General features: G+C 38.8%; 1 protein-coding gene across 3 annotated transcripts in view; it reads right to left on the bottom strand.

The window, feature by feature from the left end:
- The window catches only part of LOC130930991 (IQ motif and SEC7 domain-containing protein 1-like), a 343354-nt gene that overhangs the window by 205586 nt on the left and 110869 nt on the right, over positions 1 to 26899 (bottom strand). For all 3 annotated transcript variants that reach the window (XM_057859405.1, XM_057859412.1, XM_057859451.1), the window contains exon 4: positions 14287 to 14400. In XM_057859405.1, the coding sequence (XP_057715388.1) occupies positions 14287 to 14400 (114 nt within the window). The remainder of the gene's footprint in view (positions 1 to 14286; positions 14401 to 26899) is intronic.

Consider the following 26899-nt stretch of genomic DNA (forward strand, 5'->3'; position numbering starts at 1 on the left):
AATAAAATCAATCAATAAATACTAACAAATTCAAATAACCATTTAACCGTAAAAACAAAAAAATAATCAAACAAAAACAACAGTGTCATTGGAAAGTGGGACGGTTTTTATTTTTGCTATTTTGCCCTGCGCAACTTGGTATGCCACCTTTTATGATGCTAACAGTGCTCGCTGGTTTACTGATGTAACACTGCAAAACAATGCGTGACGATTGTTGGCAATATTCGGCACGTCTTGGCTGAAAAAAAATCAAGTGGCTTATCAATGTGAGTGGGGCCCAATGTTTATAAGTGACATCTTATTTCATGTGGCTTCCTGTTGTCCGTTGTAAACATTTTTAGACAGAGACTGGTCTTTTCTCGTCTCCCACTGTATTAAGAGTCAAAGCCAAACGCTACATACGCTTAGTCATATTTCCTCGTCTTAGCTCGTAATATCTCCAGTGCTCTTTGCTGTGTGCTCTCGTTTTGTTCAATAAATACTGCGCACACTTTGAAAATGATACAATATTCAACTATGGCAAAAAAGTATTTTCCCCGAGGTCACATGCGCCCCCCCTGGCATCGCTCTGCGCCCCCCAAGGGGGGCCCGCCCCACTATTTGAGAAGTACTGATCTAGAGTATAATCTGAGACTTTTATAGCCATTTTAAGTTGTGTTACTTATATAAGAAAACAATTAATTGGGTTTTTATAAGAGAACGACTTTGAATTTTTCATGTCGCTGCTCATGGAGGCTCGTATATGGCTAATGTAGGTGTCTGTTTTGGTTTTAGATCAGTATCAGCTTTGGTTTTGAAAATATTTGAATTTGAATTATTTTAAATACTAGTAAATCCAGCGTTAGAACGCAGCGTGTGTTTGAGTTTATTGCAGTGAAAGCTTCTACAATGCTCTGCCTGGCCCGGCCCCCTACGGGAAGCCGTTGCGCAAGGTCTGTAGGAGCTGTCTCCTTAACTGATAGTGAAGTCTTTGTTTAACCAATCAAAGGTTGAGATGAATACTAGTGAAGGAGACAGCATGCAGGAGAGAGAGGCACGGCTGCATCTGAGCTGAAATAACCTAGTTTTAATTGGATTTTTTCATATCGGCCAGTTGGATTAAAAAAAAGGCCGATGCCGATATGTCATATTTCCAAATATGGGCGCAGATAACAGGTCTATCGCTACTACACATACATATGTCACGCAGCACAGCAAAAGCATCACAAAGACCCATTTTTCAAAACTGAAGATTAGCGTCATGATTATGTCATTTGTTTTTTCATATTTTAAACTGACAATTCAAAAACATTGATAAAGACCACTTAAGAAGCCAGAGAACTTCAATATAACGCCTTTGGGTAACAACATTTCTCAAAGTTGATATTTAAAAAATGGGGGTTCATAATATAAATGAGTAAAACCAAAAACAGAACTCAAGAAATTACAGTACATAAAACTCCTACTTAAGTCAGATAAAGAGGAAACGCTTGGGGGTCTCCTCCATGCAATCAATAGGCTGTGCTATCTTGTTAGAAAGTCAGGAGATAATCAAAGGTTGTGATGCAGTCATTTACAATAATGAGCAACATAAAGCATTTTAATTATTCACAAGAAAATAGAACTCTTTTTTTTTTTTTTTTTTTTAGACCAAACTAATGGTCAGCCGCCCAATAGAAACCCCACAAGGCAGCTCACTACTAGAAGCTTTGTAATTGAAGTAAACACTTGCAGAAAAAATGACAGGTCAAAATGACATACCTGTTTTACGTGAATTTGACTTTATGATGCGTGTTTTTCTCCAGTCGTTTTTTTTTTTTTTTTTTTTGTCGAGTGACAGTGTGTCGTCCGCTACCTCTAAGCATTGATGGTGAGTACAGTATATTATTTGTCAATTAATTTTGTTATTTACTAGGTCTAATGAATCTAAATGGTTGATCTCTCCAGTAATTGCTATGCATATCTGGTATTTCATTATACAGTACTACAAGCGAGCGTTATTTTCTCTTAGTTTCCAGCATTGCTTTCGCGTTGGGAAGCTAGGTTGAACGCCAGTTAACATTTCAAGAAGGCAGAGAAACGGTAAATGGCGCGGGCTCAGCGATGCCCCCCACCCCCTTGTTAGCTCGCTATTAGCCCGCTAGCTTATTGAGCAGCGTTTTTTTCCCCCCGCTGGATCGGTGCCACTAATAGCCACCAATAAAGGTTTTTGCTCGGACTTCCCACGCCTTTCGTCCTGGACATCCTACTGGTCGTCCATTCGGTCGTCTTCCGCCGGCACCCAGGCTGTGCGGCCCTGCCATTCGTTCCGTTGAATCGGGTTGCGGGTCTTAATGATGCGCTACTGCCCTCCAGTGGCCAGTTTTATCACTTTAAAATGGATTTTCAACATTGTGCTTTGAAGCTAAGTTGCATCAGAACCTAGAGATGTCTCTTGTAAAAAAAATAAATAAATAAAAAAAAAAACGTAAAATTTAGGACACTGAAACAATAAAAAATTTAACGTATTTATAAGTTTTTGGGAGCAAATGAGTTAATGTTCGTTTTGAGCCCCGTTGTGTTATTTTATATTACTGTAATTTTCTGCCACACATTGCCGGTCCATGAAAAAAAGGTCCACATTAAAGATGTCCCGATCACGTCATTTTCAAAGTGTCGGAATCGGCAAAAAAATATCGGACATGCCTTTTTTATATATATATATATATATATATTTTTTAATTTAAATCATTTTCTGATTGTATTTAACGTTACAGACAAAATGTCTTACACTCATCCAGAGTAGTTTTGGCTTAAAGTAGGGCTATCAAATTTATTGCGTTTACGGCGGTAATTAATTTTTTTTAATTAATCACGTTAAATAATTAACACATGCGCTGCACGACCCACTCTCGCATTGTCGCATTCAATCTATAAAGACGCCATTTTACCCATAGATAGCGCTAAAAGGCAACGTATAATGAGTAGAGAGAATTTTGACAGCCTTTGGAGCAATTTTTTATGTGGCTAAAACCCTACAATACCTCTGTCAGCAATTCAAAATAACGTGGCAGGCAATATGGGGAAGAAAGGTAGTAGTTGATCATTTTCTTAACACCCTATGTTCTTTCCCAACGCAGAGAAGATATATCAATTGGTGCCCCTACGCACAGTCATGGTTGCACCTCCCATCATGCATTTGGACAGAAGTTAAATGACTGCAGTATCATTTACTGAAAGCTCAACAAATACACTAGATGACAATATTTAGTCACAATATACAAAGTCACATTCATCCTTTAAGAATTACAAGTCTTTCTATCCGTGGATCCCTCTCACAGAAAGAATGTTAATAATGTAAATGCCATCTTGAGGATTTATTGTCATAATGAACAAATACAGTACTTATGTACTGTATGTTGAATGTGTATATTCGTCCGAGTTTTATTCATTTTTTTCTTAATGCATTGCCAAAATGTATATGATCGGGGAAAATTATCGGGAATGATTGGAATTGAATCGGGAGCAAAAAAAAAGCAAACGGATCGGGAAATATCGGGATCGGCAGATACTCAAACTAAAACGATCGGGATCGGATCGGGAGCAAAAAAACATGATCGGAACAACCCTAGTCAACATCACACTGGTCCGGGGTGCAAAAAAGGTTGGGAAACACTGGTATAAAGTACTTCATTTTACGATCAGTAAATCTAATTAAAAATGTTGAATTATTAACTAGGAACTAATTTTAGTTCATTATAAAATTTATTAAATTAATCTTGAAGTAGCGTAGTATAGCCCTGATGGAGGCACAAGAACCCAACCCACTTAGTCAACATAGTTAAATAGAAGCAACTCTCAAATTTGGAAGATCATTTTTAGTTTTGGCCAAAGACAGCTTTTGTGTTTCAGATTTTTCAGGCCCGAAGGACAAAAGCATTCCGATACCATATTGGGGTAGCGAGGAGGGAGAAAAAAAGCATCTCATTTTAGTCATTTGAGTACTGGTATGGAAATAATCCTTCAAAAATACTGTAGCTCCTCTCCAACCCATATTGGCACTATGCCCGTACTGGATTATCAGGTAATTGTCTTTGACGTTTATCTTGCAGTGCTTTCAGCTCTAGCGCTGCTGGGTCAACACAATAACCTCAGTTAATAACGTTACGCCTGCACCAGCTACAGATGGTCACTTGCATTTTTCTTTGGAGAGAAGTGCAAAAATGCAGGTCTTATGTTCCAAGTGGTGGTGAAATCCAAAAATAAAACTAGGCCTGCAAGCAGGACTGAACGGGCCCTCACAATCTAGCGCAACTCGGACGTCACGCAACTCGGACAGTGTGCAGGGCAGGGTGGTGGCAGATCGTCCTCTCTAATCAACTCATTAGAACCTAACATGCACAAATTGTTGACGGTCATTTTCACTTTCCTGTTTGGACCCTTCCGCTTCAACGAAACTTCAATATTTTTCATCAGGCACCTGAACGCAGGTCTTAAGGCTCCCCTGATGCAAGTTTGAGGTCAACAGATTTTTTTCCCTTGGAGGAGGAACCTGTCTCGTAAAAAAAGGCATTTCCTGTTTTCACTAGGGGGCGCTAGGACTAATGGGTAATATTTCAATGCACTCATGTTAAGGGTGGGATACTGCACATACAGTGCCTTGCAAAAGTATTCGGCCCCCTTGAACCTTGCAACCTTTCGCCACATTTCAGGCTTCAAACATAAAGATATAAAATTTTAATTTTTTTGTCAAGAATCAACAACAAGTGGGACACAATCGTGAAGTGGAACAAAATTTATTGGATAATTTAAACGTTTTTAACAAATAAAAAACTGAAAAGTGGGGCGTGCAATATTATTCGGCCCCCTTGCGTTAATACTTTGTAGCGCCACCTTTTGCTCCAATTACAGCTGCAAGTCGCTTGGGGTATGTTTCTATCAGTTTTGCACATCGAGAGACTGACATTCTTGCCCATTCTTCCTTGCAAAACAGCTCGACCTCAGTGAGGTTGGATGGAGAGTGTTTGTGAACAGAAGTCTTCAGCCATCCATCTTCCCATCAATTTTAACCATCTTCCTGTCCCTGCTGAAGAAAAGCAGGCCCAAACCGTGATGCTGCCACCACCATGTTTGACAGTGGGGATGGTGTGTTCAGGGTGATGAGCTGTGTTGCTTTTACGCCAAACATATCGTTTTGCATTGTGGCCAAAAAGTTCAATTTTGGTTTCATCTGACCAGAGCACCTTCTTCCACATGTTTGGTATGTCTCCCAGGTGGCTTGTGGCAAACTTTAAACGAGACATTTTATGGATATCTTTGAGAAATGGCTTTCTTCTTGCCACTCTTCCATAAAGGCCAGATTTGTGCAGTGTACGACTGATTGTTGTCCTATGGACAGACTCTCCCACCTCAGCTGTAGATCTCTGCAGTTCATCCAGAGTGATCATGGGCCTCTTGGCTGCATCTCTGATCAGTTTTCTCCTTGTTTGAGAAGAAAGTTTGGAAGGACGGCCGGGACTTGGTAGATTTGCAGTGGTCTGATGCTCCTTCCATTTCAATATGATGGCTTGGACAGTGCTCCTTGAGATGTTTAAAGCTTGGGAAATCTTTTTGTATCCAAATCCGGCTTTAAACTTCTCCACAACAGTATCTCGGACCTGCCTGGTGTGTTCCTTGGTTTTCATAATGCTCTCTACACTTTAAACAGAACCCTGAGACTATCACAGAGCAGGTGCATTTATACGGAGACTTGATTACACACAGGTGGATTCTATTTATCATCATCGGTCATTTAGGACAACACTGGATCAGAGAGCCTCACTGAACTTCTGGAGTGAGTTTGCTGCACTGAAAGTAAAGGGGCCGAATAATATTGCACGCCCCACTTTTCAGTTTTTTATTTGTTAAAAAAGTTTAAATTATCCAATAAATGTTGTTCCACTTCAAGATTGTGTCCCACTTGTTGTTGATTCTTGACAAAAAAATTAAATTTCATATCTTTATGTTTGAAACCTGAAATGTGGTGAAAGGTTGCAAGATTCAAGGGGGCCGAATACTTTTGCAAGGCACTGTACATGCCAGATATGAAAAAGATTGAATGTTGTGTCAATGAACTATTAGTCATTTACTAAATTTGTCATTTTGCCGAAAAAATGGACGACTTTGGCACCACGCCCAGGTCAGACCCGTGAATGAAAACGCACTATTTTAAAAACTTAAAATATATGTCTCCTGAACAATCTCACCAATTTTGAAGATGATCCAACTAACAGCCTCGGCGAAAAGGTCTCAAATGTGCACCCTGTAAATCGATAAAAATTTCATATTCGATCCAAAATAACCGATTTCCTGTTGGGTTTGGAATATGGGTGCCAATGCTTTTTTGAAGCGGTTTTGGACAAGGTATAGACTCCCAAAATTTCATTGCTCTACTCTGACAGACTCTAATGTTATAGGCCAATTTAAAAATTTCAAGGGTGCGCCACTGAGCCATTTTGTTACATTTTTTTGCAACGTTGCATAATTATTGAAATTTACAATTCTCCGCACGTATGTGCAAATTTTGGTGACTTTTCGTGCATGTTCAGGCCTCCAAGTTGGACGTTTTCATTTGCCCTGGAAAAAAAAAAAAAAAAAAAAAAAAAAAGAAGAATCCTTTGCAAAACAATAGGGCCTTCGCACGCTTAGTGCTCGGGCCCTAAAAATACTAATATGTTATTGAACGTGCAAAGGCTGCTTACTATTTATAGGAAATGGTCCAGGTAGATAGGGCCCAGCATACTGATTGCTTTAGGATCAATATGGGCTTGTAACATTTTTATTTTAAGCTCTCCAGATGAGGGCATAAATAACGGATCGAACTTCAAGGATAGAAAAGAATCCAAACGTATCACTGGGTTAGTGAGTTTAACAACAGGAGGATCAGTAGATTGACACTTCTGTTAGCAAACTTCACTTCACATTCGGGCACAGCAAATGAGCCGGCACCGTGAAGCTACTACAGTGTTCATGCAGCATTATTGCGGATCAAATGCAACTATTACGATACAGGAGAATGAAAAAGAGGGGGGGACAGGTAAGTGATACAGCGTGGGGGTACGCAAGACAGAACAAAACGATGTCATTCCGCCCTGTGGGAAATGTTCTACTATTTCAGTTTTGCAGCTGCACTGCTAGCGTTGACTGTGATCGCTGGCCCCTTGAGATTGCATCAACTACGATCAACGTGGCAATGCTGCAGCACTAGGTTCTAATACATTCTAGCAGTTTGCAACCAAGCCTGTCAGAGTAACCGAATCAGCAGGGGGTTGTTTAGAACTAGTAAACAAAGTCTGTATCCATCCTGCATACGGTATTAGATACTTCAAACCCCCAGTAAAGGCTAGCATTTTTATGCATTTCTTCCAAATTGTTTTTCTCTACAGAAAGATAAAGAACAGGAGAAGTTTGCCGGGGAATTTCAGGGGTGTGGGTGGGTTGGCGTCGTTCTGAGCATGCCTCTGTGTTCCTCCACGAGGATTATCATGATATTTTCAGCAAAGAAACACTTATGTTTGAATGTTTGTTATTTGCATAATGGCATCATTTATTTGCCGAGTTCCATAAACTTCAAGGGACCAAAGAAGAGAAATAGTAATTGCTGAGAATAGCCTAACTTCTTCTTTATGTATTTGTTTTTTTTTTTCTTAAAGCTTTGAAAATTCTGATCACAAGGAGAGGACAGAAATAGCTTCGTCAACAGTTCAATATTTGTCAAGCACTTTACAGTACACATAATGCACATAAACACCATCTGCTGGACTGTAGTATCTAACAAATTCAATCAATGCTCACTCTGCCACTTGTTTAGATATGTTTCCAGCATTCCTTTTTTTTTTTTAAGCATTACAGCCCAGTGCATGAAATGAAAGGTTTTAGGAATAACATCCTGAAAGCGATAGACAATCGCTAACATTACGCTTCTTAAGGTTCCCAGTAGTTTTCAATGAGCTAACCGTGAGCTTTAAGTTGTGAGAAACAGCCTACAGGCATCTAAGTGAGGAAAGAAAGCACTTTTTTTTTAACTTCACATCTTTCTTTTGCTTTGAACAGCATATCATGAAACCCATGAAAATGTTCAAATATGGCACAGGACCTTTGCCTTTTGTCACAAGACTTTTAGATGAAAAAATACCGACAGCACAAATCGGTTTAGCTTTGTTTTCTATTGAATCCCAACAGATATCAATATTGGAGAAAAATATCCATGGGCTATAGCCTATAATGATAAAACAGGCATCTGAAATCAATCATGAACGTTAAAAAAAAATAAAGTCTAGGGGGTTTGCCAGCAGAGACCTTATTCTCTTGGTAATATGTTCCTTCTGCGTCAAGATTATATAACTTGAATGGAAAGGGGCTGTATATTAAATTACTGTGTTTTACTGGCTAAATGCACTTAAAATATACACTAGTAGTAGATGATAGATAAATAATATATATTTTAAATGAATATTAACTCATTCACTCCCAGCTATTTTCACCTCTTCGCTCCCGGCCGTTTTTCTGGATTTTGACTGATTTTGCAAGGCCCACGGAAAATGCTCTTCTATTGCTATATATAAACATGGAACTCACCATAAGAAAGATTAGACTCTCTTCTTTCAGCAGGAAAATAAAGTGAGTTCCTATGTTTTTCCATTCTTTAGAAATCAGCTTTAGAAAATAGCTTAGTTCGAGCAATTTTCCAATTTCTGATGAAAAAAACAGAAATTGAGCTTTTTGTGAAAGCATACATTTCATACATAACTTTGACTTTAACACAGCTATTTTTTGCTTTAGTTACATCCCAAACATCCGAATAATGTTTTCCTTTTAAGAAAATAACATAAACAACACGACAAATAGAGCTTTTGATAGCATTTTTGATAGCATTTTAGCATAGTTATTTACACATAACTAACTAAGAGATGACGCTGTTGTGGCTGCGACAGCCGAGGTAAACTTTTCCCTCATCACCGCCTGTCTCTGGTCGGCGAGCAGCGTGGACTCAATGGCATTATCCGCTGCATTGGTGGTCCCGGTCGTCCAACGCCTGGCATTCCAGGCGTCCTCCCGGTTGTCCTGCTCGGTCGTCAGCCACCTGGCATCCTGGACGTCCGTTCGGTCGTCTTCCGCCAGCACCCTGGCCGTGTGGCCTGGCCGTTCGTTCCGTTGAATCGGGTTGAGGGTCTCACGAAATGCGCTACTGCCCTCAAGTGGCCAGTTATTGCTTAAAAATGGATTTTCAGCATTGTGCTTTGGAGCTAAATTGAATCAGAACCCAGAGATGTCTCTTGTGAAAAAAAAAAACCCTAAAAGACGTATTTTGGGACATTGAAACAATTAAAAATAGGACGTATTTATACGTTTTTGGGATCAAATGAGTTAATTAGGGGTGTGACAAAATATCGAAATGGTGATATATCATGATACTTTGCATCCCAAAAGGTTATCAATATGCGCGTGCCAGAATCGAGATAGTTTTAAAAAGGTGTCAATGTTTAAAAAAAAAAAAAAAAGAACCAATAAGTTGCTATCAAAATCTTCCACGATAATAGTGTCTCAGTTAACTCTATAGCCCCTTTCACGCACGCCGAAATACCATGAAAATCCCGGGATTTAAACAGGCAGACCTTCATGTGAAAGCAATTTCCCGGGTCGGCTGGCATGGAGATGACGCGGCCATTTCACGGGTCGCGTATTAGTATAATGCCCGGAAACTGCCGGGACAAGGCTTATGTGAAAGCAAGCCTCGGGTCACATCACTGATGGCTGATGATGTAAATATCATGGCAGGCCGATCGTCGCTTCCTCTTTCTTCACAGTAAGACGGCAAAAGTCTTGCAGCTTATCCATTTTATAGAAACCATTGCTAATAACCTGACTTTTAATTATCAATTGGTTTCAGGAATGTGAAAGCTAAGACCCTCCCAAATGATGTTGAATGTACAAAAATATATTTGTTTCACTGAAAAAAGATTTATCATTTAATGAAGACATAAAGGTCAAATTTTGGCAAGACAAACGTTTTGTCACCTCCAGAAAGTAGTGTGAAAATTGAACAAAAAATGTACTTCAAATACAAAAACATGTAACATAACATAAGTGAATTAAGTAGTGGTGCTGTGAGATCCAAATTTAATATTTTGTATGACTTCCATAGGCTTGAAGGACTGCATCCATGCGGTTCGGCAAGGATTCATACAATTTATTGATGAAGTCATCAGGAACATCAAAGAAAGCAGTTTTGCATGCCTCCCAAAGTTCATCAACATTCTTGGGTTTCGTCTTCCATGCTTCCTCTTTCATCCTACCCCAGACATGCTCAATGATGTTCATGTCTGGTGACTGGGCTGGCCAGTCCTGGAGGATCTTGATCTTCTTTGCCTTGAGGAACTTTGAGGTCGAGATTGAAGTATGCAATGGAGATCGTGATTATCATTATCATGAGCTTTGTATTGCAAATCATATCGTATCGTGAGGTATCAAGAGGTTCCCACCCCTAATATTAACAATACTGTAACAAATCGGGTTGTCTGTGTAGATAACATGTCTTCCTCTCTTTTAAACACAACAATTTCGAATTATTTTGAATGTATCCATCACTAGTTGATGGAATTGATGCTGGAATTCCCAGTATGCCTTGTAGTCGCCATTTGCAATTATGTGTTTTATTGCTTTTGCTAGTGGCTTTCTCTTTCTGAATTTAGAACTAGTCACTATTTGGGTTTACCCACCTCACAATTTATACATTTTAATAACTATTTGCACTATTAATGCACCATGTGTTTGTGTTGTGTGGTGTCTTATGACACCCCTGTTTTTATTCATTGACATCTAGTCACTGTTGCTCACTAATATGAACATTCAGCATACACAGCCTATGCCTAAGAACTGATCATGGTTTGAAATGATGTCTATTGTATTTTAGTAGTAAAACATTTCACGCATTTGGTTGCGCAAACAAACTGAAAAATGCCAAAAGCCCTGTCTGTGGAACACAGCCCCTTTTTTTTTTGTCTAGGGTGATTTTTCTCACTGCTAAAATCTTATATATGTCGTTGAAGATTATGTCAGCTCCACAGGTGGAAAAGAAAAAAAACAATCCAAAAACAAGCTTCGCGCTCTAAGTTCATACACGTAAACTGAAGACTTCGAAATAATCACAAATAGAAGGTTATGAAATTGAAGTAAGATGTACGAGTGAGGTATAAGCCCGAAATAGCAGCCCTCATTGCTGCTGTGTTACCAAAAACAAACCACCCGTGATCTTACACGTCAGAAACTTCTGAACACTGCCGTTTAAAAATAGAACAAGCTGCTATTATACACTGGGATTTATTTGTGGGCTGTGCACGAGCCAAAAGTGGGTTATGGATTAGTCGCTGGCTGTTTGATGACGAAGCACCCAGCCTTGGGAGGCGTCTTTGAAAACGATCTCCAGCCTTTTGAAGCCCCCTAAGTCTGCCCCGCTGATGCTGCCGCCTGCGCTTACATCTCAGCACTTGCTGCAACTCTCGCAGCTCGGCTCAGGCTAATGGGCGAAGTGAGCCGAAAGCATATGCAGTAGATACAAGCAGTATATTTCACTAAGACCAAAACCTAATAAGCTCTACTTGCGGCACATTTGGCCACACAAAAAGCGATGCGGCATTAAATCTGTTGGGTTATAAAACACTGAGGAACAGCTGGTGACCGCTCAGACGTTTCAACACAACAAAGATGCTGCAACTGATTCTTATCATTCCAACTTTTAGGTATTACAAACATTTGCACAACCCAAGGATGTATTTTTCCGATTCATGAAATGTACCATTCCCAAAACGTCCATGTTTTGAAACCCAAAAACCACATTAATTTTCAACAGGACATTAAACTTTAAACACATTGCAATTCGCTTTCATGATCGTATTTACTTCATTTCATCATAGTCACTAGGGGTGTAACGGTACACAAAAATCTCGGTTCGGTTCGTACCTCGGTTTTGAGGTCACGGTTCGGTTCATTTTCGGTACAGTAAGAAAACAAAATGCAAAATATAAATATGCTAGTTGTTTATTACACACCTTTGTGCTTTCAACAATAGGAACATTAGCCTATACAAAGCTAGAATTCTGCTCAAAAAGTAGCGGGTATTTAAAGATAATCCAACAACAATTTGCCTTTCAGACCACGCGTATTGGTCAGCTTTCTTTCTTTCTGAAAGAAAAAAGAAGTCCTGTGCTAAAGAGAAAAGCAATCCCAATGACAAAGATTTTAACATGTATTTTACAAATGAAATGCCTCAATGAATATTTTTTTTTTTTTCCCTTACAAAAGCTTCATTGGTCGATTTTCTCAAGTTAAACCGCCACACAGAAATTTAGTGAATTTAACTGTCTAAGCAGGATTTGTGTATTCTTATTATTTAATTACAGGTGTTTTGGCTCATTTCAATTTATTTTATTTAAATGGGCTATTATTTATTTTATTATGTGTTTATATTTTACAAATGTGATGTAGTATTCATTTCTATTGTATATTTTATGTTGTATAACTTTAGTTCCTATGTGAATATTAGTTCCTACTTGTTTTGTTGTGGTAGGAGGGTTTTGTATTGAACACGGGGCCGCGTGGGTTATTATTATAGCAGAGAAGACAGCAGTAAATCAAAAAAGACAAGTCAACTGTGCCCCAATCTACCACTCAAGAGATCTGATGGACTCAAAAAGTGGGTTACGATTGCATATTAGTTTGAAAATCGACCGGAATCACCGTATTTTTACACGAGTGACTTCCGGTCTGCCCGATCCTAGCTACCGGTAGTCGTATGACGCAGGGGGGTCGCGTCTCGCGTCAAATAATAATCTCTGCCGTTCTTTTCGCGTATGTTGTGTTGAGCCGCTTCTTGGACGCGTCTAACACGCGGCCGCACTGCGACTGGTGTGCATTGGCTGATTGACTTTAACGCCCGTGTTTAACTGCGTTCTCGCGGCGGCCACGTTGTCGCGCCGTTGACATTTCTGGGTTCTGGTACTGTCCTACCGTGTTGGTCCTCATTACAGTAGAGAAGACGGAGTAAATAAAATCTACACAAAGAACCTGTAACCCGATCGACTCACAGTTTTGAAAAGTAAGGGTTACATTACGTCAGAAACTCGTTCAGTACGCCACCATTCTGAACCAAGCACCACGTACCGAAACGGTTCAATACAAATACATGTACCATAACACCCTTAATAGTCACAAACAAATTGTTTTTTTCTTTTTAAAAATCCTTTTAAGTCCCAATGGCAAATTCAAATATCAGGTTCACATCATTCTGATTCAAAATTCTAATTGTTCAGCACATACAAGCCACATTAATCGTGATTTTTTTCCACATTCTAAAAATGCCCATCAAAAATTGTAAAAATTCAGTCCTACTAAAGAATTCCACATTCAAGCCAACTGACTTTCAAGTCGGATTCACCCCAAAAAATTAGCACCAATTAATGTTCTGTATCGTAACAGCAAAAGATTCAACATTCACTCCAATTCACTTTCAACTTCATCCACAAAAAAAAATCCAACAAAAAATACACATTGACTCCCCTTTACTTTTAGCCTGAAACCACAAAATATACAACTTAACTGCCAATGTTTTTAAACTTAATTTACAAAAAAAAAAAATCCCTGTTCACTCACTTTCAAATCACACCCAAAAATACCATATTTACCGATTACACAATCACTTTCATTACCGAGACCGATCAAAATTCCACAACATTAGAGTTGTCCGATATTATCGGTTAGCCGATAATATCCTCCGGTGAAAGCATTTTAAAATAATATCGGATAAAATTGACATCGGTTTTTCATTATCGGTTTTGGGCAAATATGCACGTTGCCCTGAAAATGAACGTAGAAGCCATGTGCCTTTGTACAAGGGCTGGTCATAGCTTAGCACAGCAGATATACTTTTTGATCATTAAATGTCTCCAAACTAAGATTCTTGGGATTTATTCTGTGAGCAGACCACTTGCATTCATGGTGCAAAAATTAAACGTACAATAAATGATTGCAAAATAATGAATATGTTAAGTACACGACCGCAAATATCGTTACCGCTGTGGTATGGGTATTGAATTTTTGGAGTCGGAATATCGGTTAATGGTTAAAAAGCTATTATCGGACAACTCTATTCAACATAATTCATCATAATTTCACATTGTTCCAGTTCATTGGTTTTTCCAGATTAAATAATCAACATCAATCCACATTTGTTCATTATGCATTCCAGCATATACACACAATTTCTACAAAAGTTTAAGTAAAATAGCACAGTACCCGAATGATGCAGACTTCCACTTGCGACATGGGATAACTCCACTGCTGCCAGAAGACAGTATGCTCCCAGGAGTCTCTTGGAGAGTGACTTGGACAGGTAAGGAGGCATGTCTCCTGCAGGGGGGACAAAGCATATTCCAATAAAGTCTAACGGCTAAACATTCAGCAAACAGAAGCTGTTATAAAACGGCCTAAAATGACTGCCTCATCTATACCACGATCAATTTTCCCCTTAGAGCCTAATACTGTAGGTGAATAATGCAATTATTTTCCTCTGTCCTTTAGGCCTGAATACCTAAATAAGTGTATGTTAGAATTGTTGTGCATACAGTTAACATTTATGCTTTTATTATAGTTAGTCACCAGTTAGTATAAAGCCTGTCTTGTCAGCCTTTCCTTTGCCGTGGGACATGTGTCCCCATGTAGTCTATGTATTCTATTCTACGTTGCTTTCAAGCTCCTCCCATCCTATTGCCTGCCATTGAATAAAGAGGCTTGCTATCATATCACCGGCGGAGCAGCTACAAACTTTCACAAAAACTCAATAGACTTCCTGCTTGTTCATTTTAGCCATGCTAGGTGTACATAAACCTAGCTTCAAATCTAACCATGTACTTAATGGTGAATCTGTAAAATACATATTTACACATGTATATTTACACATATACATACACATACAGTATATATACAGTGGGGAGAACAAGTATTTGATACACTGCCAATGGGTTTTCCCATTGGCAGTGTATCAAATATATATATATATATATATACCCTATTGGCCCGCATATAAGATGGTGTTTTTTTTTGCATTGAAATAACACAGAAAAAGTCTTATATTCGGGGTCAACACATTATACCCATTCATGACGCTAGATGGCGCCAGATATCAATTAAGTGAATGCTGAACTTGAGTAAAGTTCTGTCATCACAGACCGCACTTTGATGGTTAATGCAGTTATTGCAATTTTGTTGTTTTATCACAATAGGTTTATTCACATTTCAAAAACCAGAAGCCATTCATTTACGAATGTGATTGCACTTAAGTTTATATATTTAAATTTTCAGATAATAAGATTTGGATGAGGCAAAATAACATGCTTTTTATCTCATACATTGTTATAATCATTTGTTTCAGATGTACTGTAATTACTTTCTGTATAAAAATTAATTTGGTGTTCAAAAAGTCTTTTCAAACTTGAGTCTTGAAAAAGAGGGGGTCGTCTTATAATCAGGGCCGACTTATATTCGGGCCAATACGGTACATATAGCCTATATACAGTATACGAGGATCATTCAATGAATAAGGTGACTTTCTGTATAAGGACCAAGGGATTGCAAAAAAAATCGATTATTAGATGCATCGCGATTCGACACGTGACGATTCGATTCAACGGACGCACGCACAACGTTATGATGGATGCTGCCGGTTACTGAGCGAGAGATTTACTCACTTTCAAAAGACTGGAAAATAAATTTGTGTACGAGACAGGCAGGGACCCGGCGGTCGCGCTTCTGTCCGCAAGTTATTTTTTAGAGCGAGAGGGGAACACAGATAGTTCGTTGCTCCTTGTCTTTCAGTTGTCCAGCAGTAGGTTCAAGTCGTGTTAGTTGGAAAAAGTCCCTAGTGTTTTGATAAGTCCTGTGTCCGTCTATCAGAGGTGAGTACACGAACCCTCTTGTACTGTTTAGCCTTTATTGTTGTTGTTTCTGAGATGTTAGTAGATAACGCTGAGCGCTATGCAAATTAGCATACCTGTCAAGTTGTACGGTTTCGGCGTAATTTGTACAAGTGAGCACAGATTTTTAAGTGTGTACGCCGTACGTTCAAAATCTGTAGGTTTTTCGTGCATTACGTTTTTCCTTTCTTCGTTCGGATTTTGTCACCGTTTCGGCAACGAGACAACATGCGTTACTATGCGTTACTACGTTGGTTGAACGACGTGAGAAAAGTCACCGAGACACTGAGATCGAAGTGTTTGTTATGACGCTGCTGCAAACGCGATGCTGGGCTACGTGGCTCCAATATTTCCTGACTGTACCCGACAGCCTACAATCTACGCCTAGACATCTCATGCATATAGAACTACATGCGAGATGACAGACTCGGTGGCGTTAGTAAACAGCCGCCATTTTAGAACAGTACACTTCTCAGAAAGGCTTTGTTGTAGTGAACCTTCCTGGTGAACCTAAGTAACTTTTTATCTATAATACTCCTAAATCGGCAAAATCTTAACTTGAATCTATCTTTAAATGATGAAACTGTTTAAAACTTTCACGTCGAAATGAAATAATAAATAAATGACTTCCAAACATAGTAAAGGTTACTATGTTTTTTTTTTTTTTTTTTTTTTTTTTTTTAAATGAAGAAAAAAAACCATAAAAGGTCACAAGTTACATTGCCAAGTAACTAATTACTCTTACATTCAGATAACTGAGTTACTAACTCAGTAACTCAATTACTTTTTGGGATAAGTAATTTGTAACTAATTAATTTTTAGAAGTTAACAACACTGGTCATAAAGATGAAGTCTGCAGAATGAAACGTGACGAAAGCGGAGATTTTATTCTGCCAATTTGTTGCCGAACACAATTTGCCTGCAACTATGGCTGATCACTTGTCAGAATTAGCAAAAGAAATGTTCCCTGACTCAAAGATTGCATCGGTAAGTTAATTTTATTAATCGACCATTATATTTATAATTGGACACACTAATGAACTACCCTAATTTTCGCACTATAAGGCGCACCTGACTATAAGCCGCAGCCCACCAAATTTGGCACGAAAATGGCTTTTGTTCATAGATAAGCCGCACTGGACTATAAGCCGCAGCTGTCCTCACTGTATCATGGGATATTTACACCTAAAGATATTAACCGGTACAACCTTGTTTGACAGCGGCGTCATACGACCGACTGTCATAAGACCAAATGAACCATCATTAAACTTTGAACTAATTAGTGCAAAGCTTTATTGCTTCAAGAAGCTTCATTTGGCCATCACTGCTCCCTTGGGGGAGACAGTCAACCTCTGCTGCCACCTGCTGTTGACTGTTGTCATCCAACATGCCTCTTAGCATGCATTGCAGCACTACAGATGTAAATAACAATAAAAAATCATGTTCTGTGCTAAATATTTCTTCAGTTACTGTTCCAATTGTTTCATCAATTGCTAGTTATGGTATTTGCTAACACTTTATCTGACAGTGGTGCCATAAGGCTGTCATTACACAATCATAATTATGACATTTCTCTGTCCTGAGCATTCATGAATGCTTATAACAGATGTCATTAAGTGTTATCCGGCAAATGATCTCACTTTTGAATGGATGCAAAAGATCCAAGATGGACAAAAATGGAGTTAGTGACATAATTTTCCAAATGACACTTAATGACATAAGCATTCAGTAATGTCCATGATAGTGTCATGTCATAATTTTGATGATCTTATGACAGTCTTATGACACAGCTGTCAAATAAAGTGTTACCTAAAAAAAAAAATCAACAAATAAGCCGCACTGGGCTATAAGCCACAGGTATCAAAATGAAGGAAAAAAGTAGCGGCTTATAGTCCGAAAATTACGGTACCTTCAAGTCAATTTGAATTGCGAGCTGAAGTGCAACCATCAAAAGACATGATAGAAATTGCCAAAAGTGCTACAGTGGGGAGAACAAGTATTTGATACACTGCCAATGGGTTTTCCTCTTGTGAGTGTATCAAATAGTACTGTATAACAAAAGCCACTTTTAATTTTAGTAATCATGATGTAGCAGTTGATATTGTTTTTTAGATTGCTCCAGGTTATATGTTACAATATAACCAATAAATTCATATTATTTCAAAGATTGAGATTTATTTTTGTTTCATATTGCACGCTATATACAACATTGTAAGATTAGTCACCAATTTGTAAGGGCATACGTCACTATTTGTAAGATTGCCAACAGCTTCGGGTTGACAGGTATGCTAATTAGGGAGTTTGCTAATATGTATTTCCATTTCAAGTTGTGCATTGTTTGGTGGTGTACATACTGTAAGTTACTCGAGATGCAGAACGTTTAAAACCAGGATTAAGTACAGCAGTAACACTACAGAAATCTGTGAAAACAAAGTATATTGGTTAAAAGAAGTCTTACTTTTAAAGACACTTTGTTTCCAGAAAATGTGGAATTCATTCCACAAGTCTAAATTTTATTGTATTGTTGAGAGAAGTACTGGCTTTGAAACCGCTAATGGTTTTGCACCTTCTTGTGAAAAAGAGTATCTCAAGGTCAGCTATGTGTTGTATGGACATGTTGAGAAATAAGTACTCCCTTTAAAATTTTTAATGTTTTTGCACTTTCTTGTTAAAAAAAAAAGTTTAAGGGCAGCTTTCTGTTGTATGGGCATGTTTCCATCATTCCTGTTTATTCATTAGGACTGTTTAAATAAATAATGGACATAAATTTGTTTGGCTAGTTTAGCAATGTACAATGCATCGACAATCGTGATAATCGTGATAACCGTGATCACCGTCAATGCCGTGATCATCGTTCAAAAATCAAATCGTAGCACCCGGAATCGTAATCGCATCGAATCGTGGGGTGCCTGAGATCAGACACACCCCTAATAAGGACTTCTAATGCCAATACAAGCTTGCTTTTTTAAAATTATTCTTTTGTTTTTCCGAAAAAAAAAAAAAAAGAAAACACACACACATAAGAGTTTTGGCGATCAACAAAGATGGCTGACCAACAAGCGTTCTCCAGGATTGAACAGCGGTCAGTTATCAGGTGTTTGATTGCTCAAGAGTGCAAACCAGTTGAAATACATTGTAGAACGTCAACTGTAAGGTACCACGTTTCAGCAGAAAAAAGTTTGAAAGTGAGGAAGTCAAAAGTGTTGTGAGCGACTGGTTGAGACATCAGTCCAAAGATTTTTACACTGAGGGAATACGGAAGCTTGTGCACAAATGGGAAAAGTGGGTGACAGTGCTGATAGACTATGTTGAGGAGGAAAAAAAAAAAAGCTTCCATCTGTATTAAAGACCTTATATCAAAAGAAAAATCACCTTATTTTTTACCACACACATAATACTCCACGGGAGAGCTGCGGCAAAGGGCGGTGGGACGGGCGGCTGGGCAGAAATTCCATGCAGCGGTCCCACTGCCCCAAGCCGATGGGGTTGGTGGTGCGTCCCCTCTTCCCATCCCTGAAGGCCGGTTGATGGGAGCGCCGGTGTCCCGAGGGACCATCCTGGATCCCGGGTGGGTTGGGGGTGGGGGGGGCTGGGGTCCTGGTGCCGGGATTAGCGGTGGGGCGGCGTAGGGTCGGTTGCCAAAGGGCTTACACTCACAAGGGATTCACACGATTACTGGGTTCTAGATCACATTGCTGATCTGTGTACACTCTACCCCTCCCAATCGCTTAGCTTATAGTCTCCCCCACCCCTCCTCCCCTTCTTTCCCTGGTCAACAGGCCGCACCACATGGTGTCAACCGGAAATACATCTAGCTGACGATAGCACCAACATATTAGTTAGTGTAGATGTTCAATGTGTTTCTTGTTGTTGCGTTTCTTTCTTTCTTTTCTTGTGTTTCTTTTTTTTCTGTTCCCCCATAACCCCTTCCTGTTCGCTGCTTTGTCATAATAAATGAGGTATGTTGAATGATCACAATGGGAGTATGTCATAATCTCAATGTGAAACATCAAAACTGTTCAGACCAACCAGACACTTAGACTTCCATTCTCCGTGTCAAACAGCTGAACAGGACAGGTTAATACTGGAACTACCGGGTTTTTTTTTTTTTGGCTATAAATACCAGAAAGGCGTCAAATGACCCCGATACCAAACTGACTACTTGGCTTTGTCAAACAATAGACCACTCAAACAAGCAATCAAGCACCCTAGGTGTTAACTCTGATAGCTGCAATTAGCATCTTGAATATTTGCGAATCCAGATTTGTTAACTCCTGGGTTAGTGTCAAAATGATGAGGGGGCCATGTGGCATGAAAGTACGACTAGCATCCAGAACTGTAGAAAATTGAGTGTTAGAACATCTGAGACAAATCCCATGAAGCACCTTTACTTTGTCTTGACAAGTCCAACATTCAGTTGTCAAGGTTCACAGTTTATTATGTTGAAGCACACAATGTCCAAAGAACTTTACACAGCAGCTCAAACAGCTGTTTTGTCACAGAAAACACAAGCTTCAGTATATAGTACATTCTGTAGGTAAACTGCAGCTTTTGGAATATGTAAAAAGGTTGTCCGCCTGACTGCCTGCCTCAGCGGTCCACTGTCCAACAAAGCCATTGCAGCCCTGCCATGCAAACACTCAAGATGCTAATTGGAGCAATCCAACCCCGTGGTTTTGCGAGCGTGAATGGGAATGACTAATGAGGACCATAGAGCTCACAAAAGATATGCTGATTCGGGTCAGATGATCCTTCTATGGTTACAAAAGTGATTTGTATCTGATCCACCCTTGGTAGTTCTAGTGTTAAATTTTTTTAAAAAAAAAGAAAAATTCACCTTATTTATTAAATGACCTCATATTTAGTAAACCTGCATATAAAACCTCAAAACAAATGTGCACATCTCAATTAAAAAAAAAAAAAAAATTACGTTGGATTCAATTGGCTAAAATTAAAAAAAAAAAATCATAAATATTCAATTTATAGCAGTTGTTTACAACCTGTGTTGAGACAGGACAGCCCTATACAAGTGTTGCACCGATACAAATTTTTGGCTCTCGCACTCGCTATAGACTCCGACACAGGCTATGTGGTATCGGCCAATGCTGTTATTGTACAGTAAATGACAAAATGGGTTGCTGTGTCTGTCATCATCTTGGAAAGGGCAACATGCACTCCTTTTTTTTTTTTTAAATGCGGCATGTATAGGTGGCCTACACTTTATAGTGGGAGACCATCAGTTGTATGAATGAAATATCATTTATGTTTCGTCTCTTAGGGTTTTAATTTGTCACACTGTGATATTAGCCCAGAGTTGCTAGTAGAGTATTGTAACCGTGAATATCAGCATAGTGACACACTGTAGGTTGCAATTTTGAGTATAAAAGCAAGGCATGCAGCGATAAGAGGACTGAGCCCAGGGTGATTTATAGTGGACGTAAACAACTACCCCCCCCAAAAAAGCTCTTTTTCTATGCATTTCACACATTTGATTGATTGGAGCAGCTAAAAGAGCTTAGTGCTTCGGAAGTCTAAATGACCTCGAGAAGCTAGTGAAGAGCCCTCCCACACGGGGTAGTGAGGCTGGACATTATTCCGTTGTATGTACAGAAACAGTATCAATTTCGACAATATTCTCTTGGGCTTTTATGTTCCATTGCAGCATTAATACTTGTTTGTTTGTTAAGACTTGCATACACATCTGAACACTACTTTGCACAGACAGCATAAGAGTTGTACTGCACAGTCCACCAATATTTAAGTCATTGAAATATTTGATCTGGGGTTGCCATGGCAACGACAGAGACACTGCTCTTCCTATTACAAGACAGTGCAGCAGTAACATGATTTTGAAGCCGTTTAAGGCAGTTATTAAAACATGTTGTACTCTTCTATTTATTTCATTAGCAAAGGGAAAATTACACATCATTCCAAGTTACACTCCAAAGTGTATAACTGGAATTTTGATTTATGGCTATGAAAGCATTTGACGAGCCTATACACAATTCAATAGTATCTAGGGAGCACATTAATCAACCCATAAACTGACACCGTTAACTGTAATGTAATTTTGGAAATTGATGTATTTGCCTCAATGGAGGTTTTCCACACCTATGGCATTGTGCGGAATAACAATGAATGCTACAGTGTATCACAAAAGTGAGTACACCCCTCGCATTTCTGCAGATATTTAAGTATATCTTTTCATGGGACAACACTGACAAAATGACACTTTGACACAATGAAAAGTAGTCTGTGTGCAGTTTATATTATTCAAGTCATTAGTCAATTTATTTTCCACACAAAAATAACTCAAAATGTAGCCGTTAATATCTAAACTCCTGGTACACCGCACAGGAACCATGTACATCCCTGAATGTCCAAATTGAGTATTGCTTGTCATTTTCCCTCCAAAATGTCATGTGACTCGTTACAGGAGTGCTGTCAGCATGGCTGCAGAGATTGAAGAGGTGGGGGGTCAGCCTGTTAGTGCTCAGACCATACGCCGTACTCTACATCAAATTGGTGTGCATGGCTGTCACCCCAGGAGGAAGCCTCTTCTGAAGACGGTACACAAGAAAGCACGCAAACAGTTTGCTGAAAACATGTCAACAAAGCACATGGATTACTGGAACCATATCCTATGGCAGGGGTGGGCAAACCGGTCCTCGAGGGCCGCAATGGGTCCTGGTCTTTGTTCCAACTGATCCAGCACAGAGCTTTAAACCAATTAGGTTTCAATGGAAATAAGAAGCACCTGACTGCAATCAACTGATTGCACTCACAACACACCAGATTGGTGAAAAGGTGTCCTCTTGATGGGTTGCAGCAAAAACCCGCACCCACAGCGGCCCTTTGTGGAATAGTTTGCCCACCCCTGTCCTATGGTCTAGTAAGACGAAGATTAATTTGTTTGGTTCCGATGGTCTCAAGCATGTGTGGCGGCAACCAGGTGAGGAGTAAAAAGATAAGTGTGTCATGCCTACAGTCAAGCATGGTGGTAGGAATGCATCTGGCGATACATAGCCCCATCCATCCTCCCCTCAATACGGTGCAGTCGTCCTGTACCCTTGGCAGAGAAGCAGCCCCAAAAAATGAGGTTTCCTCCTCCATGTTTCACGGTTGAGATGGTGTTCTTGGGGTTGTACTCATCCTTCTTTTTCCTCCAAACACGATGAGCCGAGTTTAGACCAAAAAGTTCAATTTTGGTGTCATCCGACCACATGACCTTCTCCCATTGCTCCCCTGGATCATCCAGATGGTCAGTGGCAAACTTCAGACGTGTCTGGACATGCACTGGCTTCAGCAGCGGGACCTTGCGTGCGCTGTGGGATTTTAATCCATGACGGCGTAATGTGTTTCCGATGGATTTCTTTGAGACTTTGGATCCAGCTCTCTTCAGGTCATTGACCAGGTCCTGCCGTGTAGTTCTAGGCTGATCCCTCACCTTCCTCATGATCAGTGATGCCCCACGAGGTAAGATCTTGCATTGAGCCCCAGAACGAGGCAGATTGACCGTCAACTTGAACTTCTTCCATTTTCTAATAATCGCTCCAACAGTTTTTACCATCTCACCAAGCTGCTTGCTTATTTTCCTGTAGCCCATCCCAGCCTTGTGCAGGTCTATTATTTTATCCCTGATGTCCTTACACAGCTCTTTGGTCTTGGCCATTGTGGAGAGGTTGGAGTTTGTTTGTTTGAGCATGTGAACAGGTGTCTTTTATACAGGTAACAAGTTCAAACAGGTTCAGTTACTTCCGGTAATGAGTGGAGAACAGGAGGGGTTCTTAAAAAAGAACTAAGAGCCGAAATATTTACTAGTTGGTAATGTATCAAATACTTATTTCATGCAGTTAAATACAAATGTATTATTTAAAAATTATACAATGTGATTTTCTGGATTTTTGTATTAGATTCTGTCCCTCACAGTTGAAGAGAATTTATGATACAAATTACAGACCTCTACATGGCTTGCAAGTGGGAAAACCAGCAAAATCGGCAGTGTATCAAATACTTGTTCTCCCCACTGTATTCTTTAAAAAATGTTTCTTTTGCAGAATTTATACATGTTCCATTTTGTATGAACATCACCCCTTTTTGATGGTACATACTAAAAACAATTTCAATTCCTTCCAAATTATGTAACAGTGGGGAAATATAGTTCAAAACAAAACATTTTCAATGAATGACTACAGTTAATTTTCAGTGTGATGCAGCATGAGCAATTCGGTCCCCTCCTAATGGTAGCTGTGACATTTTTCATCTTGTTTCACAGAACACCCTCTCCACTGAGACACCACTAAGTCTTGGCCCCCATCAGACACAAACCAGGGATGTTTCTCAAACTGTCAACATGCAATACCACACGTATAGTCGCCTTTTTCCTCTGCAAGGAAAAGTGTCTTTCTTTTCATAACTAAAGGATGCCATCAGCTGGCTTTAAAATTAAACTAATCATCCCATCATTTAAATTCCAATACTGTTTGCCATAATCAGGATTGCAGGTGAGCTAGAGGTTAGTTAGTTGAGAGCGGGTTACACCTTGAGACGGCTTGCCACCCCATATGCAATCAAGAGGGGTTCCTTTATAGTGCAATCAGTTGCTATTTGATGAATTCTGCACCAAAGTCCTGAGTAACATCATTGAGTAAGTATGTCACAGCTGCTGGTGTTAGCTATTGTTATGACAGAATGAATTATTCATTTCAGAACAGCTAATGCTCTCTCTCAGCTAAAATAAAAGGCACTTACAGAACAGTTTCTTGCCACGCATTATTAGTCCTAACAATCTTTCGTCATTTTCTGTGAATGAAATTTTGATATATATTTTTTTCACTCTACAGCAGGAAAAACCTTATGGGCTGTGCTACTTAATTCTTCAATCAATTTTCTACAGTATTTGTTCTTGTTATTCTCACAAGTAAAGAGGAGCCGATTCCAGCTACCTTTAAGCAAGAGGCAGGATACAGTATAGGGCTGCAGCTATCGAATATTTTAGTAATCGAGTAATTGACTGAAAATTCTATCGATTAATCGAGTAAACGGATAAAACATTTTTAGGTGAAGAGCAATTATAAATGAGAAAACAAGACATTTCATCGAATATTTAACCATTTTCAGTCAATCAATGTCTTTATTTTCAATGTACATCGTTAAAAACAGCCAACAATTGCATCTCATCTCAAACTTTTAGATCTTATAAATATATATATTAGGGCTGTCAAACGATTAAAATTTTTAATCGAGTTAATCACAGCTTAAAAATGAATTAATCACAATTCAAACAATCTCTAAAATATGCCATATTTTTCTGTAAATTATTGTTGGAATGGAAAGAAGACGGATATACAGTATACATACAACATACTGTACATAAGTACTGTATTTGTTTATTATAACAATAAATCCACAAATGGCATTATTAACATTCTTTCTGTTATAGTGATCCATGGATAGAAATACTTGTAGTTCTTAAAAGATCAATGTTATAGTTGCAAGTTATAGTCATTTCATATTAAAACCCCTCTTCATGTTTTCGTTTTAATAAAATTTGTAAAATGTTCAATTAAAAGTAGAGTTAATATAATAATAATAATAAAAATAATAATAAGAATAGAGTAAGTTTTACGTTTATTGTTTAATTGTGTGAGAATAGGGCATCATTATTATAGACAGATGCTTTTTTTTGTGAACCTTTTTTTTTTTTTGAGAGATAGAAATATTATTTTTGTTGTGCTTTCACTAAATGATACTTATGTTTGTTGTGAAGGAGTTGCCAAAGCTTATGCCAATAAACGGCGCGGTCCAAAGAACGCTTGTGTCCACTCGCCTTTCTAACATATATATCTCTGTACATATCTTACCCAAAATACAACAAGAGACACATGATTGCCACTAAAAGAAAGAAAACTTACAGAAATATGTGTGAAGCACAAATAGCACAATGCAACAGCATAAACGTCTCACAACTACTAATTCTCCCGCGTTAAAAAGGAATAACATTAGTATGGAACGGCGCTGCCCCCAAGCGGCCGGTGGCATTCTCTTCACTCTTAATGTCCATAAATGTCATTGTAATCTGTTTGAGGCAATGTGTAAGTGGGTCATTCAGTGCATGCGTTAATTGCGTCAAATATTTTAACGTGATTAATTTAAAAAATTAATTAACGCCCGTTAACGCAATAATTTTGACAGCCCTAATATATATATATATATATATATATATATATATATATATATATATATATATATATATATATTTCTTACCTAAAAATGCCATTACGCTTGATAACACACATCACTTAAAAGTTAGGTGTTTTTCCCACGTGTTTCAATTGAACTTCTACTTGTGACAAGCTTTTTTTAAGTTCTAGTTAATTTTTAAGTTAGTCTAAACAGTAAGTCCTGAGAGGATTTTGAGTTTTTGCAGTGTTCAAAATAAATATATGATACATGCTGTATTGGAGCACATTAGGGACCAGTGCTACTTGGTGTTTTATCCAGCAATGACTACTGAGCTAAAATTGACAGCATAATTAAGTTTTTATTCTACACCCTCATCACTCTACAGTGCTATGTTTTCACAGATTAAATAAAACCTGTATGTAAGACATGTTAGCCACGCATCGAAAGTGGTCATAATTAATAGAAATCTAGCCCTCCGCAGGGCTAACGTTACTTGAGCGAGTGACAGTAACGTTATATTTATTAGCGATGAGAAGTCTACTGCTTTAAGATGGCGGCTGTTTACTAATGCCGCTGACTCAGTCATTTCGCATCTAGTTCAACATACATGTGATCTCTATGAGACGCATCAGACGCCATCTGCTACCACCGTAGCATCATGCGGGCTAGTTTTTAGCAACGTCGGCGTCGTTTGTAGCGGCTGTCGGCTGCAGTAAGATTTTTATTTATTTATTTATTTTTTTTAATTGGTT

The sequence above is a fragment of the Corythoichthys intestinalis genome, chromosome 2 (genome assembly GCF_030265065.1).
Source record: "Corythoichthys intestinalis isolate RoL2023-P3 chromosome 2, ASM3026506v1, whole genome shotgun sequence".
Lineage (NCBI taxonomy): Eukaryota > Metazoa > Chordata > Actinopteri > Syngnathiformes > Syngnathidae > Corythoichthys > Corythoichthys intestinalis.